The sequence below is a fragment of the Nerophis ophidion genome, linkage group LG02 (genome assembly GCF_033978795.1).
Source record: "Nerophis ophidion isolate RoL-2023_Sa linkage group LG02, RoL_Noph_v1.0, whole genome shotgun sequence".
In the NCBI taxonomy this organism is placed as follows: Eukaryota; Metazoa; Chordata; class Actinopteri; order Syngnathiformes; family Syngnathidae; genus Nerophis; species Nerophis ophidion.
In genome coordinates, this window is record NC_084612.1 from 14,388,974 (window position 1) to 14,409,531 (window position 20,558).

General features: G+C 39.9%; 1 protein-coding gene across 1 annotated transcript in view; it reads left to right on the top strand.

Moving 5' to 3' along the window:
* The window catches only part of cd276 (CD276 molecule), a 239,667-nt gene that overhangs the window by 177,314 nt on the left and 41,795 nt on the right, over nt 1-20,558 (top strand). Inside the window, exon 7 of the mRNA XM_061877936.1 lies at nt 2,884-2,922. Coding sequence (XP_061733920.1) covers nt 2,884-2,906 — 23 coding nt within the window. The 3' untranslated portion in view covers nt 2,907-2,922. The remainder of the gene's footprint in view (nt 1-2,883; nt 2,923-20,558) is intronic.

Here is a 20,558-nt window from a genome sequence, read left to right on the forward strand (position 1 = left end):
CACTGTGAACAGATGCTAGCCTTGTTATGTTACCATGAATTGATTAACGTGGACCCCGATTTAAACAAGTTGAAAAACTTAATCGGGGTTACCATTTAGTGGTCAATTGTACGGAATATGTACTGAACTGTGCAATCTACTAATAAAAGTGTCAATCAATCAATCAAAGCTAATAGTACATTAACTAGCTAGACAGAGAGCTATGTTTTAAAGCATTGCAAGCAGAATGGTGCTTCAGTGTTTGTAGCTTCAACCTTTGCCGTCAGTTTTTAAGCCAAAATACGTTCATTCTCCGCCATAAAGTTGCGGGCCGTAGTTTGGGGACCACTGAGACACAATGTCAAAAATTGGGCCCGCGGGTAGTACCAAGAAAAAATAAATAAGTACAAATATTTACCGTATGTATTATTATTTTTTTTTTATCATCATTTTTTAAAATCTGTTCTTTTTCACCCAACCATCCATCCATTTTCTACCGCTTTTTACTGAGTTTCCTAGGCAGATACGGCACGTCAGCGTCCAAAATAAGGCCCGCGAGTAGTCCTGGCTAAAAAGTGATTGAAAATTGTATTTATTCATTTTTTGATTATAATTTTTTTTTAATCCGACCATTTTCGCCCATCCTAAAATCCATTCTCTACCGCGTCTTATTGGGTCCCCTAGGCAGATACAGTAAGGCGCGCCAGCATCCAAAATCCGGCCCGCGGGTAATACCAAGTAAAAAAAAAAAAAAAAATATATATATATATATATATATATATATACATACAGTATATTTATGTACTTTATTATTATTTTTAATAATCTTTCCCTTTTCGCCCATACATCAATTCATTTTCTACCGCTTGTTACTGGGTCTCCGAGGCAGATAAGGCAAGCCAGCATCCAAAATGCAGTGAATAATTTCAACACACTTCGTGTGTGTGACAATCATTGGTACTTTAACTTGAATTTTTAAAATCCGAAAGAAGATGTTTTTGTTTTTTTAAACTATAATTTTTTTTAAATCTGTCCTTTTTCGCCCATCCATCAATCCATTTTCTACTGATTGTTATTGGGTCTCCTAGGCGCACAGGCAAATCATATGGTCTAAAAATGCATTTTCCCAGCGGTAACAGGACGTCATCTCGCTTGCGCCACAAAGGCGGCAAGTGCGGGATCTTTTAGTCAATTGGTGCACGAGGGGAAGAAATGGTGAAATCGTTGGGGAAACATAAATTGGACTCAGAGTGTAGAGTTTTTAAACTTCAGTGGACATATGACTTTTGTTCAGTTTAAGGAAAAGACAGTTTGGATTGTTCTGATTTATATATATATATATATATATATACATACACACACACACACAGTGGGGCAAAAAAGTATTTTAGTCAGCCACCGATTGTGCAAGTTCTCCCACTTAAAATGATGACAGAGGTCTGTAATTTTCATCATAGGTACACTTCAACGGTGAGAGACAGAATGTGAAAAAAAATCCAGGAATTCAAATTGTAGGAATTTTAAAGAATTTATTTGTAAATTATGGTGGAAAATAAGTATTTGGTCAACCATTCAAAGCTCTCACTGATGGAAGGAGGTTTTGGCTCAAAATCTCACGATACATGGCCCCATTCATTTTTTTCCTTAACACGGATCAATCGTCCTGTCCTCTTAGCAGAAAAACAGCCCCAAAGCATGATGTTTCCACCCCCATGCTTCACAGTAGGTGTGGTGTTCTTGGGATGCAACTCAGTATTCTTCCTCCAAACACGACGAGTTGAGTTTATACCAAAAAGTTCTATCTTGGTTTCATCTGACCACATGACATTCCCCCAATCCTCTGCTGTATCATCCATGTATCCATTTTGGTACAAACTCAACTTTGGGGCGGCATGGTGTAGTTGGTAGAGCGGCCGTGCCAGAAACCGGAGGGGTTGCAGGTTTGCTTCCCACCTATTGACATCCAATTCGCTGCCGTTGTGTCCTTGGGCAGGATGCTTCACCCTTGCCCCCGGTGCCACTCACACTGGTGAATCAATGATGAATGAATGATTGGTGGTGGTCGGAGAGGCCGTAGGCGCAAACTGGCAGCCACGCTTCCATCAGTCTACGCCAGGGCAGCTGTGGCTACAGATGTAGCTTACCACCACCAGGTGTGAATGAATGATGGGTTCCCACTTCTCTGTGAGCGCTTTGAGTATCCAACAATAGAAAAGCGTGATATAAATCTAATCCATTATTATTATTAGTAGTAGTAGTAGTAGTATATGCTTGTAAGTCCTCCGTGCGTGTGCGTTGACTAACATATTACTAACAATACCGTCATGGCTGGCATGAAAAAAAATTATGTTTTTTTTTTAATCGACTATAATACCTTTTTTAAATTCAGAACTTTATTAGTAAAGTATATCCAAGTGTCATTTATATTGGTAAGATATGATGTGAAGGCTGGACTATTTGTTTGTCAGGTACCTTAGCATCAAAACAGATTAAAAAAGCCTTAGTAATCGGGCGGTTCACTGGTAGGAATGAGAGGCGCCATCTACATTCACGCCACGCCTTCCTGTCGTGTAATCTACTCTCATTGTGACCGCACAGCGGAAGGCCTCTGGTGGGAGCGCGCCTATCCATCTCACTAGCCCAATCTGCCTCTCCAGTTTGGTTCCGCATGAGCACTCGACTGCTGTGACTAATTAAATAAAGCGATGTGCCCTCTGCTTCCTGTTAGCCATGGCAAGGTTAGTGCACGGCGACGGGTGGAGCAACAAGAGCAAGGTGGAGGGGGGGGGCCCACGAGCACGGTTCCAAAGCTTGTGTCAATATTTAGGTCCACCACACAACAGAATGCCCGTGTTATATGATATTAACCTCAGGTGTTCACATTTGTTTTCATTTCTTCCACAGCCATGACACCTCTGAAGAGCTAAGGCCAAGAGACCGAGGGTGAGTTCGATGCGTTCACCTGTGTCTTTGTGTTCTAGATTGTTTTTTTGTTGTTGTTGTTTTTTTCCCAATTGCCCTCCATGATGTCTCCCGAGGTTACGGGTAAGTGCTGCAGTAATGTGGCTCGGCGGCATTAATTCAGCAGACAGAAATATGAGATGTCTTGACATTTTTGATTTCACGAATCACAGAGTTGATGTGACGTTTTCTGTTTTTATTAGATTAAATAAACAAACAAAACATTTTTTTTTTCCCCCGGCTGGAGTCAAACCTCTTGATTAATTGTAAACACGAGAGGTATGAGTCATACACTCCGGGTTTTTGAAAACTATTTATTAGTCGGTTTGCAAAAGCCCAGCCGGCTGATTTGTGACATTTTGGAGGGGACTTGGAACTAATATTCAACATCACCTCTATTCTAACCCCAAACTTCAGTATTGAAGGAGATCAATTTCTTAAAGAGATCTTACAAACTGCCTGTTTTATAAAAGGTGGAACGTCCTCAGCCAAAGAAAGTCAAGATGCCTTCAGGGAGAGAAAACCGCCTTGTTTCCCTGAATTACTTTGAAACCAAGTTGAGATGCGTCCTGCTTATGTGCAATGTTAAGGGTACAGTCAGAATATGCAGCCATTAAAGTTTGGGTCACCACATGGCATGGAGTTACTTTTTTTAATGGTGAACAACTTTATGATCACTCTACAGCCATAAAGTTGCTTGTGCTGCAAGTATAAAACAGCCATAAGGATAGCAATATTCAATGGTATCGCATTGCATGAAAAATAGTGTGAACAAAAGTCTTTACGCAAAAAGTTGATTTAATCAAATGCAGAATGTTTAAGGTGTTTTTCAAAGCTGGGATAAACTAAGTTATATTCTTTAACTAAAATCAAATTAGTATTGGACAGCATATTGTAAGAGTAACATTTTTGAAAAATCGTACGTATGCATGCTGTCTGTGTTTTATAATGAAATATTTTAGTAAATAAAATCCCGAAAGACAAAATCATTTGTCTTTGTGGCGGTCAACCCTTCCAGATCCTTTTTTTGTTTGTTTTGTTCTGTCCAGCTACTCAGACAAATTATATTGTTGATGTAGATACTTCTCTTGTTGCCTTATTTGTATTTGACTGTATTAAATGGATTTTTATTATTATTTGGTGCAGCCAGGCCGTACCAGAAGGGGATAAAAAAAAAAAAAAAAAAGGAAGACAGAGGGGGAAATTGTGGGGACAAGAGAGGGATAAGACAAAGAGACAATAACAACAGAACGGCATCAGCGAATAGGATATGTACAAATATGATGGTATAAGTGATTGCAAAAAAGCAGTTAGTGAAATAAATATTAATAACACAGAAATGACAATGAACATTATTACACTAAAAATGGAGCGATACAAATACCAATAGAAATAGCGCTATTGATAATGAATACCAACAATAATAACTCTATTATCAACAATACAATTATTTCAAATGCAACAATACATCAATGTAATGATATCTTGAAATACAAAGTAAAGCTAATACATGTAGGGGAAGAAAGAGAAGCAAACTATTAACCTTGTAGATTGTTTTAGTAACCGCAGGTTTAGCTTTGTCAATGTCCCATGTGTTACCTAGTTTCCCCTAGGACAACAACGTAAAATTATGTTGCATGGGTGTATGTATGCATATGTGCTTGCAAATGTACAGTATGTGTACAGTATATGTATGTTTGTACAGTGAATGTATATGTACTGTGTGTGTTTTATGTATGTTTGTACAGTGAATGTGCATGTGGATGATCCAATCACAGGATTTAGAGAAAGAAAGGAGCCTTTTCATTGCCTGACACAATATATAGTGAAGCGCGTGCACGGTGCAAACTTGTTGACAGGAAAGCAAGGCCGCCGAACAAAGATCCCAACACCCACGCTTGCCTTTACAGCATATACTGCTAAAAAAAAAAAAAAAGCGCCATACATGTAAAAAAAAACAAAGAAGATCCAAAACTGAAATAAATATTGGTCCGGCATATTCAAGACGGATGGCATTTCGGGCCAGTCTTGGACTAACTTTGGAAGCGCAAGTGGCTGTTTTACTTCTAGACGGATAGTCTAATGTTCCATTTTCCGAAATGTTGTGTGTATTCTTTTACGTGGGTACGTGTGTTACCGACACTCTGCAACAAAATACGAACTAGGGGATCCTTCGATGCAACTTCAGACTGTCAACAACCTATGCGTGTGCACGCACAGCTCTCATGCGCGATTTCATGCATTTCCAGAGAGGAAGAGACTATGGGCAGGATTTACAGTTGTATTCTGCTTGGTGACACAAGATTAATATATTTTTTATATATATTTTTATATTTTTGCATTTCATTAAAGCAGTAGGTCGCAAACATTTTTCTCCAGGTAACACCTCAGAAAACACTTGGCTTTTCAAGTACCATCATAATGACCAGCATTAAAATACAGTTGCGTAGTAGGCCTAAGTATTGATTAAAAACAAGGCAGAGGTTTTATTTATTATGTATATTAAACATGTTTGGCCACTGTAACATTAAACACCGTTTGAACAGTCACACTGTGATTGAATATCGGAAAATAAAACACTGTACTTAACTAATGAGTCAAATAAAAATATTGCAGATAAATGCTTAATAAACATTGTACTAAAATAAATATTTTTTTTGTATTTTTCATTGTTACCCGCAGCGTTCTCAGCCAATGTTCGTCTTTGTTTACATGTGTTCTGCCTGGGAAAGGTGGCACGTAACCAAAGAAAGTCGAGAAAATTCACTTCCCTTGCGTGTTGCGTTTTAAAAAATGTTTTTTTTGGTGTTAACTACAGCCTACCGTAGTCTTATTGTAATGACTTCAATTGAAGGCTGATACATGTTGGCTTCCACACCTTGAGAATGACTGCATTTAAGTAATATAGTACAATATGTTATGAATTAGATCTTTTTTTTAATTGGCCACTTGAGCAAATTAGATGCCCATATCTGCTGTATGGATTTACTTTACAAAAGAGAAGTGTGGGATATCTCTTGTAGCCTTATTTGTATTTGACTTTAGGAAATTTGGGGGTACATTTAGTGTTTGGCCCATCCTCTTACAGTATATATTATGTCTAATACAAGACCGTTGCAGCGCAGCCCAAAGCGGCGCAGCTCTGTGGTCAGCGTGTCACACCAGGGGGGGTTGAAGTGGCAAATGCGTGAGATGGAGGGCATGGTAGTTTATGTGGATGCGTGTTTATCCATAAACCAGGGGCATCGCTTTGTCTGGCATCACCATCTTGGTCCCTCATTCCGCAGTGTCGTCACAATAACACGGCAGGTTGCTATGGAGACCACCGTGATTTTGTCCCAAAACAAATTCAACAATCGGCAGGTGTCCTTGAAGGAAGGGGGGAGCAATTTCAGAGTGGCTCACTGCAGCGATTTCCTGTTGGAGTTTCCAGCAGCTGTCTTGTGCGAGGCTTGTGCGGGGGGCTGAAATGCAGATTAGGATGTTTGGGTTCGAACGAGCAGATACATTCCAATACCTGTTTACTCTTTTTGTTTGTTCCTGGTCTTTAAAATTAATAATATTGTTGCCTTGCAGAGCAGAAAGCTTTACCGAGATGTTATCCAATTTGCAATTTAGTTCAGGAATTGGTACAGTGCCTACAGCCCTGCCCATTACATCAGTCATGACGGGCAGCTTCTGGGTGCCCTCGTCCTCCAAATTTGTTGATTTACCAGGGCAACACTCAATATAATCAGCAGATGCCCTGTTATCATACTGCCGAATAGGTAGAATACTTTGATATCATCGACAGAAAGAATTGGTAAGCACACGACCCTCCACCTCTCCCACACGTCCATCATGAGTCCAGCAGCTAAAGTCCCCCTGAACCCAAACGTCTAGTCCAGTGGTTCTTAACCTTGTTGGAGGTACCGAACCCCACCAGTTTTATATGCGCATTCACCGAACCCTTCTTTACTGATGGAAAATTAGAGGGAATATTGTTCGGGGGTATCCATAATACGCTGAGAGGGAGAAGTTTTTATTTACACGATAAGTCGGATGTGTCTTTACCTTTATGGCGGAGGCTCCGCCGAACCCCTGAGGCCGTCATTGCGAACCCCTAGGGTTCGATCGAACCCAGGTTAAGAACCACTGGTCTAGTCAAAAAAAAAAGATCCTGTCAATTGAACTTTGGAGAACAATGCGGCGAGAGGCTCCCAGAAAGTTCGGACAAGATTAAACAAAAACAGGAAGCAAGCAGGGGAAAATAAGGGAGCGGGAAGAGAAGCATCCGCCTTGGTTGAGAGCAAGCAAGAAATATATTTAAAAAGACACATTGTTGTTTCAGTTTTGTCTGAGTAGACTGCTGGTGCGCACAGCCAGATTTGATTGGTTAAAATGACGCTGATTGGTAAAATGTGCGGAAAAGTTGCATCCATTCAACATCAAATTATGCGAGGCACCGCATAATTTTTGGGACTGATCGAATTTGTTTGAATTGCCACGATCAGAAAATCTTGGACGTATTTCAGTATGAAATAAAACTGTTTTACGCCCTCTGTTGTTTCAACAGCCTTTTCTCATTTGCTTTTTTTCCTCCATGTGGAAGTGATTCGCAGGTTTTGCTTACAGCGGCACTTTCTCTTTAAACTCGACTGTAAATTTCAGCTTTACAGATGCCACGTCAACTTTGTAGGTGTGGTGTGGTAATTCACCTTACTTAGGGACACTACTTCTTGAGTTGGGTGTAAAAGTGTATCAATCAATCAATCAATGTTTATTTATATAGCCCCAAATCACAAATGTCTCAAAGGACTGCACAAATCATTACGACTACAACATCCTCGGAAGAACCCACAAAAGGGCAAGGAAAACTCACACCCAGTGGGCAGGGAGAATTCACATCCAGTGGGACGCCAGTGACAATGCTGACTATGTGAAACCTTGGAGAGGACCTCAGATGTGGGCAACCCCCCCCCCTCTAGGGGACCGAAAGCAATGGATGTCGAGCGGGTCTAACATGATACTGTGAAAGTTTAATCCATAGTGGCTCCAACACAGCCGCGAGAGTTCAGTTCAAGCGGATCCAATGTTGGTGTTTATTTATTCAACAGCATGACGTAACTAGTGTAAAATTGGGGAGTGGAGTCTATTCAGATTTAGTAAATATGTGATCATAATGTATGTTTAATCGAAGGGTAAAATGGAAACTGTGTTTTTCAGCTCCGTCCATTGCATAGGTAATATGGACTTTCAGTACCCTGGACAGCTTCACCCGCGCCTAAATGTCTTAGTACTGCTGCTGTCCTCGGTACTACTTTTCTTCAGCAAGAGTACAGCACGGGCCAACTACTTTATGATGGATTGACGGATGCCAAACTGGATTACAACGAGCCACCATTACAGGGCCCATCTTCTAGAATCGCCATCAAATTCAAATTCAATAACTCCCTTTGAATGCGGCCTCAATGCAAGGAGAGGGGGCACATCAGGAGGTGGAAGTGGCCTCTTTTGGCTCAGCGTGGTCCGACTCATGGGTGGCCTCTGGCAATGGTACACATGGCGAGAAAGAGAGAGAGAGAGACCTCCCTCGGTTTGCAGTCCAAAAGCCATCACACGTCAGCACTGTAGAACACGACCCGGTCATACCCAATGTACGTCCATTTTGAGAAGACCCAGGATGTCACATTCCTGATAGCATAACCTCTCTCTGTGATTGCCCAATGTGAGTCTGACTAACAGGGTTTGGGCCAGGACATGACAGTGTTTTGGAGGGTTTCACCCACTCAGGCTTTTTGATGTCTAGTGGAATCTTCTCTGCTTATAGTCATCCAGTATTATACTGTTGTTACGTAGTTGAGGGTGGCTGTCTTTTATCTGTACATTGTTTAGTTTGATCAGAATTATGAGAGGAGATACATCCTCTTAAAGGGGAACATTATCACAATTTCAAAAGAGTTAAAAACAATAAAAAACAGTTCCCAGTGGCTTGTTGTATTTTTTGGAATTTTTTTTCAAAATTTTACCGGTCCCGGAATATCCCTAAATAAAGCTTTAAAGTGCATTATTTTCGTGATTTTTGAAACCACTATCCATTTCCCTGTGACGTCACACAGTGCTGCAAATGTAAACAAACAATGGGAATACCACAGCAAGATATAGTGACATTAGCTCGGATTCAGACTCGGATTTCAGCGGCTTAAGCGATTCAACAGATTACGCATGTATTGGAACAGATGGTTGGAGTATGAAAGTATTGAAGAAGAAACTGAAGCTATTGAGCGAATAGCTATTGACGCTATTCATAGCCATAGTATGGCCGATTAGCTGCGCTAGCATCGCCGGTAAAATGTGCGGACCAAACGATCAGGACTTTCGCATTTTGTGATAGTGGAGCAACTTAAATCCGTCGATTGGTAAGTGTTTTTTTCACATTAAGTGTGGTTGGAAGGCAACGTAACATAGTTGCAAATGCATCTGCAGGTTATCCATACATCTCTGTGCCATGTCTGCTTTAGCACTGCCGGTAAATATCATGTTAGCATCGATTAGCTGGCAGTCACGCAGCGACCAAATATGTCTGATTAGCACATAAGTCAACATCAACAAAACTCACCTTTGTGATTTTGTTGACTTTTTCATTGCAAATGCATCTGCAGGTTATTCATACATCTCTGTGCCATGTCTGTCATCGCCGGTCAAACGTAGAGACACTATGGCACATTCAATGGGGGTCTGGCGGCAGATACTTTCGCATCTTCGGTGCAACTTGAATCCCTCCCTGTTAGTGTTGTTACACCCTCCGACAACACACCGACGAGGCATGATGTCTCCAAGGTTCCAAAAATAGTCGAAAAAATGGAAAATAACAGAGCTGAGACCCGTGCGTGTAATGTGTAGAAAATGAAAATGGCGGCAGTATTAACTTGGTGACATCACGTTCTGACGTCATCGCCACCAGAGCAATAAACAGAAAAGCGTTTAATTCGCCAAAATTCACCCATTTAGAGTTTGGAAATCGGTTAAAAAAATATATGGTCTTTTTTCTGCACCATCAAGGTATATATTGACGCTTACATAGATCTGGTGATAATGTTCCCCTTTAAAGGAGTTTGATCCACTGCTGTCATGCATGTAAAACATACCTCATAAGACCTCAAATGAGCAAATATTAAGGGTTAAAGAGTGTTTTTTTTTTTTTTTTACGTTTCATTATCTACTGTTTTTAGCAGTAGGGATAGGTACTAAATTAAGTATTTTTTTTATAGGTACTTACAAAATTCCGTTAATGTAATATCCAATGGTAGCATATTTCGATATCTTTGTTGCGCAGGATGGCGCTACCCAGCTGGCTTAAATACTTGGAGAGAACTTATCCTGACTGCCTTCTGACAGCCTACTCAGTGGCCTTGTGGTTAGAGTGTCCGCCCTGAGATTGGTAGATTGTGAGTTCAAACCCCGGCCGAGTCATACCAAAGACTATAAAAATGGGACCCGTTACCTCCCTGCTTGGCACTCAGCATTAAGGGTTGGAATTGGGGGTTGAATCACCAGAAATGATTCCCGAGCGGAGCCACCGCTGCTGCCCACTGCTCCCCTCACCTCCCAGGAGGTGAACAAGGGGATGGTTCAAATGCAGAGGACACATTTCACCACACCTAGTGTGTGTGTGTGTGTGTGACAATCATTGATACTTTAACATTAATGTTAAGTAATGTTGCAATTTTCAATTCCAACAAAGTAAGCATGCCTGATAGAAAGCGCTCAAAAGTACACAAATACTCCACTTTTGAAATGCGCTAACTGGATGCTGATTTACATTAGATATGCCATATTCATGCTACTGATCAGCATTAGCGATTTTTGCTCAATCACCAAATTTGGTGATCCAAATAACTTGTAAATAAATGCGATCAAAAGTCTGCCGACAATGGAGCCTAAGGGAGTCGCTATATTCCACCTACAAAAATCTCGCATCCAAACACCTCCATCAATTTTTTATGAACATGTAAGTTTGTATATAATGTATTAACAGACATATTCATAATAATATGTAATATTTGCATATTTTGATCATTTTAAGCATACGGCAGCACATACTGTACATTAAAAAAAAAAAAAGTGTCACAATGATAGCTTTCCCTTTGACATCATTACTGATTATTACTCACTGCGGACATCATGGTAAAATGCTACTTGCTGGTATTGTTAATACTCTTTTGGAAAATGTGATTCTAAATCCTAACCAATCTTCGGTTGTTTAACCTCAGAAGTTCCATTTTTTTTTTTTTTTTTTTTGTTTCTTAACCGAGTCTAAGTCAGCAGCAGGGTGGCCTGGACCAGCTGCGGCTACATTCATACAGCTGGAGCCGAGCATTCATTTATGACAGAGTTCAAGCAGTGATGGACCGCCTTACCCTCGGTGAATGACTCGACAGGACCGACACCATGTTCACTCAGGTGTGGCTTGTTCCCTGGAAGCGGTGCTTAAGCCTGCGTGAGGCCTAAAAAGTACAGAATTTTTTTTTTCTTGGTGCGGGGAAAGTGCAGTGAACATGAGAATATAATAGAGTAGTGGTTCTCAAATGGGGGTACGCGTACCCCTGGGGGTACTTGAAGGTATGCCAAGGGGTACGTGAGATTTTTTTTTAATATTCTAAAAATAGCAACAATTCAAAAATCCTTTATAAATATATTTATTGAATAATATTTCAATAAAATGTGAATGTAAGTTCATAAACTGTGAAAAGAAATGCAACAATGCAATATTCAGTGTTGACAGCTAGATTTTTTGTGGACATGTTCCATAAATACTGATGTTAAAGATTTCATTTTTTGTGACGAAATGTTCAGAATTAAGTTCATGAATCCAGATGGATCTCTACTACAATCCCCAGAGGGCACTTTAAGTTGAATCACTTGTTTATTTTTCAACACGTCTTTAGTTATTTTTTTATCTCTTTTTCCAAATAGATCAAGAAAGACCACTACAAATGAGCAATATTTTGCTCTGTTATACAATTTAATAAATCAGAAACTGATGACATAGTGCTGTATTTTACTTCTTGATCTCTCTTTTTTAACCAAAAATGCTTTGCTCTGATTAGGGGGTACTTGAATTAAAAACATTTTCACAGGGAGTACATCACTGGGGACGGTATAGCTCGGTTGGTAGAGTGGCCGTGCCAGCAACTTGAGGGTTGCAGATTCCATCCCCGCTTCCGCTATCCTAGTCACTGCCGTTGTGTCCTTGGGCAAGACACTTTACCCACATGTTCCCAGTGCCACCCACACTGGTTTAAAATATGTTACTTATGTATTGGGTTTCACTATGTAAAGCGCTTTGAATCACTAGAGAAAAGTGCTATATAATTCACTTCACTTCACTGAAAAAAGGTTGAGAACCACTGTAAAATAGAATGATATTTAAAAGCTATTCCCATTTTGGTTTCCTGGTCAGTGTGTAGACAAAACAAACACCGTGCGCCTATTTCTGACCACAAGTATTGCCGTGGAGGAAGGCAATAACAGATGACAAAATGAAAGTATGGCGTGGCGCTGTATCAGTGCTGCGATGCGCCTCTAACTCTTACTTTAATAACCGTCGGTTTGGTGTCAGTTGCGTGCATACTTTTCATTACAGGCTTGGCCAGTTACAGCTTGTTTTTATTACACCCTGATTGGTCATCGCCATAAAGCGGAAGCGCGTGGCGTGAGTAGAAGATGATGGAAAATACCGAATGTAATTTCCTGTAACTAGCCAAAATAAAGTCTGGCCAGTAGGAGTCAGAGAAAGGGCATTAGTCATTACCGTAGTATCCACTGACCTTCACCGAGGCTGTTATTGCCCGCTAATATCCTACACGCCTTCTCGACCGCTCTGCTGCTGAATCATCTCTGATCAATTATTCTAATATTTGTGTGGCACTTTTTGCTATCGATTAGCGGTTTTATGCAGAGTGTGGCGTATCTTATTTAATCAAGCCAGGCCCTGCATTTGATTAAGTGGTTTTAGGAGTGGAGGAGCACTTTGTTTTCATAAAGCACCGCCTTATCGATACATGTTCATCCGTGAATTATGCCTATGCACTCAAACTTTTATGGCTTCATTTCCAGCAGCCGAGTACAGGCGACATTGTGAGCGGCCATCTGCAACACACACAGATGTTTCTATGTACAGTGGGGCAAAAAAGTATTTAGTCAGCCACCGATTGTGCAAGTTCTCCCACTTAAAATGATGACAGGGGTCTGTAATTTTCATCATAGGTACACTTCAACTGGGAGAGACAGAATGTGAAAAAAAAATCCAGGAATTCACATTGTAGGAATTTTAAACAATTTATTTGGAAATTATGGTGGAAAATAAGTATTTGGTTAACCAAAGCTCTTAATGATGGAAGGAGGTTTTGGCTCAAAATCTCACGATACATGGCCCCATTCATTCTTTCCTTAACACGGATCAATCGTCCTGTCCTCTTAGCAGAAAAACAGCCACAAACCATGATGTTTCCACCCCCATGCTTCACAGTAGGTATGGTGTTCTTGGTATGCAACTCAGTATTCTTCTTCCTCCAAACACGACGAGTTGAGTTTATACCAAAAAGTACTATTTTAGTTTCCACCGACCACATGACATTCTCCCAATCCTCTGCTGTATCATCCATGTATCCATTTTGGTATAAACTCAACTCGTCATGTTTGGAGGAAGAAGAATACTGAGTTGCATCCCAAGAACACCAAACCTACTGTGAAGCATGGGGGTGGAAACATCATGCTTTGGGGCTGTTTTTCTGCTAAAGCGACAGGACGATTGATCCATGTTAAGGAAAGAATGAATGGGGCCATGTATCGTGAAATTTTGAGCCAAAACCTCCTTCCATCAGTGAGAGCTTTGAATGGTTGACCAAATACTTATTTTCCACCATAATTTACAAATAAATTCTTTAAAATTCCTACAATATGAATTCCTGGATATTTTTTTCACATTCTGTCTCTCACAGTTGAAGTGTACCTATGATGAAAATTACAGACCGCTGTCATAATTTTAAGTGGGACAACTTGCACAATCGGTGGCTGACTAAATACTTTTTTGCCCCACTGTAGGTCTTCTCTTATATTGTACTGGCTGAGGTGATAGCTTGTAGTCCTTGGTAAACACAAACTCTGCATGCAGTGCATTCGGGTCAACTGTGAACGCCATCGTCCAGACCCTGTTGACAGAGTTTGATTGATTGACACTTTTAGTCGATTGCACAGTTCAGTACATATTCCGTACAATTGACCACTACATGGTAACACCCGAATAAGTTTTTCAACTTGTTTAAGTAGGGGTCCCCGTAAATCAATTCATGGTAAGAGACTCAGTCCGCGTGAACTCTGGTGCGATCCGGTTCACTTGAACTTAAATGTAAGCACAACACGGACAAAGACACGGAATTGGTAATGAAGAGGAACTGCAAAGTCGACAATAAAAAATGTTGTCGACAATTGTCGTGACGTCATCACGCGCCGCCACTCTCATGTAAAGTGTGAGAACTTAACCTCTTGTTTTTTTGTTAAAAACATGACTGCCTTGCTCGTTTTGCAAAGCAGACGTTTTGTTTTTATCTGTGCTACCGGAGCATTTAAAGCGGCGACGTGATGTCGGACATCCGGAAAGAGGATGTGGTCTCAGCCTCGGTAAGAGTGTGAGCTTGTCTTGGGCCTCGCGAGCTAGCTAACGGGTGTGAGACTAAGTTGTGTAAAAACTGTATTTGAATGTCATTTCAGCCAGAGTAAGCCAGCACAACTTTGGCTACATCAATTCAAGTACGTTTTAAAGCAGCATCAGTTTGCAATGTCGTATATAACGATTTGTATTTACAATATTAATAATATATAAATACTATCCAAATATAAAAAAGGTAAGCTTATAGTTGATCTTTTTTTTTTGTAATTGGTTTTGAATTTTTATTATTTACTTCAAGTTATTACAGTATGTCTCTATAGACATATTTATTTATTTTTTAATACATTTTGGACAAATGGGGCGCGTTTCAATTTCTTACACACACTTGTTATTAAATGTGTTGACCAGAGGGGGAGCACTTTAAAAAGCGATACACAGTCAATTTGAACAATCCCTCCTTTTTGGGACCACACTAATTTTGATGGATTTCACCACCAGGGGTGCAAATGAGACATTCACTATTGCAGTGGTTCTCAACCTTTTTTCAGTGAACATGTTTTAATTCAAGTAAACCCCTAATCAGAGAAAAGCATTTTTGGTTGAAAAAAGAGATAAAGAAATAAAATGCAGCACTATGTCATCAGTTTCTGATTTATTAAATTGTATAACAGTGCAAAATATTGCTCATTTGTTGTGGTCTTTTTTGTACTATTTGGAAAAATAAAAATAAAAAGAAACACTCGTTGAAAAATAAACAAGTGATTCAATTATATATAAATATTTCTACACATAGAAGTAATCATCAACTTAAAGTCGCCTCTTTGGGGATTGTAATAGATATCCATCTAAACATTTCTTCACAAAAAATAAATATTTAACATCAATATTTATGGAACATGTCCACAAAAAAATCTAGCTGTCAACACTGAATATTGCATTGTTGCATTTCTTTTTGCAGTTTATGTACTTACATTCATATTTTGTTGAAGTATTATTCAATAAATATATTTATAAAGGATTTTTGAATTGTTGCTATTTTTAGAATATTTAAAAAAAATATCACATACCCCTTGGCATACCTTCAAGTACCCTCAGGGGTACGCGTACCCCCATTTGAGAACCACTGCTCTATTAGATGCCATAGTTTTCCGTATTGGAACCTGGATTTATATCCTAACTTGTTCACCGGTCTTCATATGGAAGGTACTTTTCCTTGTTGATGTCTCAAGAAGGGTAGAAATACACACACAGAGAGAGAGAGAGAGAGAGAGACATACAGGCACTAATGTGGAGGTATCATAAGATTAAAAATTAAATCTGATAAATAGCCAACATTTTAAGAATTAATCAAAGATGTAATTCCACACATTGAATCTATTAGAGTGCTAAATCAATAATAAACCAGTGTGCAGCTTTTTAAACACATTATCACAAAATGCTTTTCTTTCAGAGGAAGTTAGATTTAGTGTTTTTTGTTTTTCAATGCTGCTATTTTAAATGTTTTTTAATACATAAACAAGATTAATTGTTTTTTGTTTTTGTTTTTTTTCGCATTTTACCTATCCTTTTTTTAAATCATTTTAATTTCGCAACACCTGGATGAGCAACACAATTACAGTATAAATAAATGTTTATGAATGAATTAGTCACATTTGTTAGTAAGCACAATGCTTAAAATAACTTAAGCCGCATTAGCTTATGTGTGTTCGCTTTGTTACCAGACTAGTCAACTCATCGTTAAAATAGTCGTGGATTAATCCAGTATCGAAATAATCATTAGTTGCAGCCTTAGTTCGAAATATTTAAAAACTGCTAGTAAGATGCAGTTAATAATGTAGGTAATGAGGATAGGAACAATTATTGGGACGGCGTGGCGCAGTAGGAGAGTGGCCGTGCGCAACCTGAGGGTCCCTGGTTCAATCCCCACCTAGTACCAACCTTCGTCACGTCCGTTGTGTCCTGAGCAAGACACTTCACCCTTGCTCCTGATGGGTGCTGGTTAGTGCCTTGCATGGCAGCTCCCTCCATCAGTGTGTGAATGGGTAAATGTGGAAGTAGTGTCAAAGCGCTTTGAGTACCTTGAAGGTAGAAAAGCACTACACAAGTACAACCCATTTATTATTTGTTTATGTAAGGGTAGAAAATAACAGACAATATGCAACATTGGCTAAAATAAGTAGCCCTGTGTGGTTGGTTTAGGAAGGGGGTCAGCAACCCGCCGCTCTTTAGCCATGCCCTAGTGGCTCCCAGGACCTCTTTCAGAGATGTGTGAAAATAGAATATATATTTGTTTAAAATATAATACAATTTTTTTAAATATATTTTCTGTAGGATAACAAACGTGACACAAACTTTCCTAATTGTTAGAAATCCCACTGTTTATATTAAACATGCTTCACTCATGAGAATATTCAGTGGAGCGCTGTTTTTTCCTACTAATTTCAGCAATCCTTGAACCCATCGTAGTTTGTTTACATGTACAACTTTCTCCGAAGCTGCCACAGAGACATGTTTTATGACACTTCTTCTTTGTCTCAATTTGTGCACCAAACTGTTGTATTCTGTGCATAAATGCACTAAGGTGAGCTTTGTTGGTATTATTGACTTGTTGGAGTGGTAATCAGGCTTATTTGGTCAGTGCATGACAGCAAGCTAATCGGTGCTAACATACTATTTAGGCTAGCTGTATGTACATATTGCATCATTATGCCTCGTTTGTAGGTATATTTGAGCTCTCTTAATTTCCTTAATGTCCTCTGTGTATTTAATTTATATTTGCCTCGTCTCATGACACATTATCTGTATGTAATATTGGCTGCTTGTCTGATAGTTGTTTGTGTGCCATGTTGTTCCAGACCACAGCAAACGTTTAACCAGCTCGCAAAGATTGTATTAAATCCATGAGAAGAAGACAGCCTGCCGTTTCCTTTATAGGCCTACTGAAACCCACTACTACCAACCACGCAGTCTGATAGTTAATATATCAATGATGAAATATTAACATTGCAACAAATGCCAATACGGCCGATTTAGTTTACTAAATTGTAATTTTATATTTCCCGCTGAGTTTTTTGTTGAAAACGTCGCGGAATGATGACGTGTGCGCGGGTTGTCACGGACTGTCAGGAAATATTAGCGCAGCACTATTTTCCGCCCGATTGTAGCTGAGATAGGCACCAGCGCCCCCCGTGACCCCAAAAGCGAATAAGCAGTAGAAAATGGATGGATGGATCTTTGCGGCAAAAAGTCGTCTCTTTTCATCGCGCAATTACACAGTATTCTGGACATCTGTGTTGCTGAAACTTTTGGAATTTGTTCAATTAATAATGGAGAAGTCAAAGTAGAAAGATGGAGTTGGGAAGCTTTAGCCTTTAGCCACACAAACACACGGTGATTCCTTGTTTAAAATTCACGAAGGTGAAGCTTTCCTATGGATCAGAGCGGTCAAGCGAACATGGATCCCGACCACTTGTCAACCGCCAGGTTTCGGTGAGAAAATTGTGGTAAAAAGTAGCCTCTTACCGGAGATCAGCGGAACTTTTGTCGTGCTGCTGCTGCTGCCGTGACTAATTCCCTCAGAGACTGGCGTCAAGACACCCGTGGACACACACCTCCGATTATCAGGTACTATATAATCTCACTAAAACACTAGAAACACAATAGAAAGACAAGAGATTTCCCAGAATTATCCTAGTAAATGTGTCTAAAAACATCTGAATCCGTCCCAATGCAATCGCCTTTTTTTTTTTTTTTACTTTATATATATATTTTTTTTTTCTACTCCTTCGCTATCAATATCATCATCCACAAATTTTTCACCCTTTTTAAAATTAATGGGGAAATTGGCGTTTTCTCGGTCTGAATAGCTCTTGCTGCTGGAGGCTCCCATTAAAAACAATGTGAGGATGTGAGGAGCCCTCAACGGGTGACGTCATCGTCTGCGACTTCCGGTAAAGACAAGGCTTTTTTATCAGCACCAAAAGTTGCGAACTTTATTGTGGATGTTCTCTACTAAATCCTTTCAGCAAAAATATGGCAATATCGCGAAATGATCAAGTATGACACATAGAAAGGACCTGCTATCCCTGTTTAAATAAGAAAATCTCATTTCAGTAGGCCTTTAACTAGGACACACATATCTATACCTTTGGCCATTCTGAATCAGTAATTTCTAGAAGTTATCTCATCCTGTGGGAAGCTTCGGTTTTACTAATGATTTCCAGCCTTGCAAAAATGTGTAGAATAAAAATTAAAATAAAGCATTTCTGTCAACGAAGATTTGCGTCAGCGTTTGATAGTAGGCTAATATAGCTAATACAGACACTTACATCAGGTGTTGCCTTCATTATAACACTTATATAAGGATTTACATTTTTATTTTTAATTTTTGGTCCAATAGGGTTCTTTCAACATTTTGGGTTGCCGACCTTGGGTTTAGGATCTCGCTTTAAAGACCTTTGTGTGAATTCCATTGACAGAGCAGATTCTATTTTTCTACCGGAAGGTCCTACAGTGCATGTGCAATAAGAGCTACATAATGGCCATTTCCTCTCTCCTTCGGCAAAAGTCAATCTAATTCACTCCTATGTATTCACATATACATATAATTAGAAGTCACTGCTATTCCTGCTTGAGGCACTCTCTTAAAGTATAAGTGTTATCTGAAGGAGAATATATTTAAAGTTGTGCAGGAGATGGAATGATAAATTGGTGCTCTCTGGTGATGGAAGGCTGAGAGGACAAGCAGAGATGGAAGGGAGAGTTCCTGCATTCCTTTATTTGTTTTTGGTGGCGGGTGAGGCTCAGTGGACGCTGATGACGCTTGACAGAAGGACACTTAGATTGCATTCTCTCCAAGCATAGTGTGGGCTGCCTTAAAGCCGTTGGATCTCTGATATTTATCATACTTATGCAGTCATCTCAGCTATTTATCGGCGTTTTATACCACACAGCCTCATTCTGGCGTGCATGATGGCGGTCGCTGACAAGACAACAACAAAATTAGACCAGAAAAGGCAGGAATCTAGCCGTCTGTTTATAAAACTGATACAATTTGGAAACTTTCTTGTGACAAAAAACGAGCCAATTTCTATTTAAATACCTATGGCACAAGCAGTGGTACCTGGACTGATTGCTACCAGTTTTTTTTTGCTCCATAACCAACTAAAAAAATGCTCATTTCCAAAAACGAATCCATCATGACATATATCACCCAATGCAGATTGTAGCAATGTGTTGTCATGCAGCATTACATGCACTATCTTCTCCGAAGAACCTCATTTCCACAATATTCGCATATGTGTCTACCAAGCAAAAGGAGGCATACATCCACAAGTATTTGTTTTTCATCTACTTGTTTGTACTCAGATTTTTGCACATTTTTGGATCTAAATAAATCCTGATGGGTGAAGGACCCAACTTGCAGGGACAAGTGTAGCAAAAATAATAATAATTAAAGTCCACAAAAAAATAAGCCGACCAACTGAAAGTAGTCCAACGACAAAAATGTAACAACGCACAAAAAATATACCATATGGCTGTTAGAAGACCAACTAAGCAGAAAAGCAAAACGTTTTACGAAGTCCATCCATCCATTTTCTTCCGTTTATCCGAGGTCGGGTCGCGGGGGCAGCAGCCTAAGCAGAGAAGCCCAGACTTTCCTCTCCCCAGCCACTTCGTCCAGTTCCTCCCGAGGAATCCCGAGGCGTTCCCAGGCCAGCTAGGAGACATACCGGTAGTCTTCCCAACGTGTCCTGGGTCTTCCCCGTGGTCTCCTGCCGGTCGAACGTGCCCTCAACACCTTCCTAGGGAGGCATTCGGGTGGCATCCTTAGCAGATGCCCAAACCACCTCATCTGGCTCCACTCGATGTGGAGGAGCAGCAGCTTTACTCTGATGACAGAGCTTCTCACCCAATCTCAAAGGGAGAGCCCCGCCACCCGGTGGAGGAAACTCATTTGGGCCGCTTG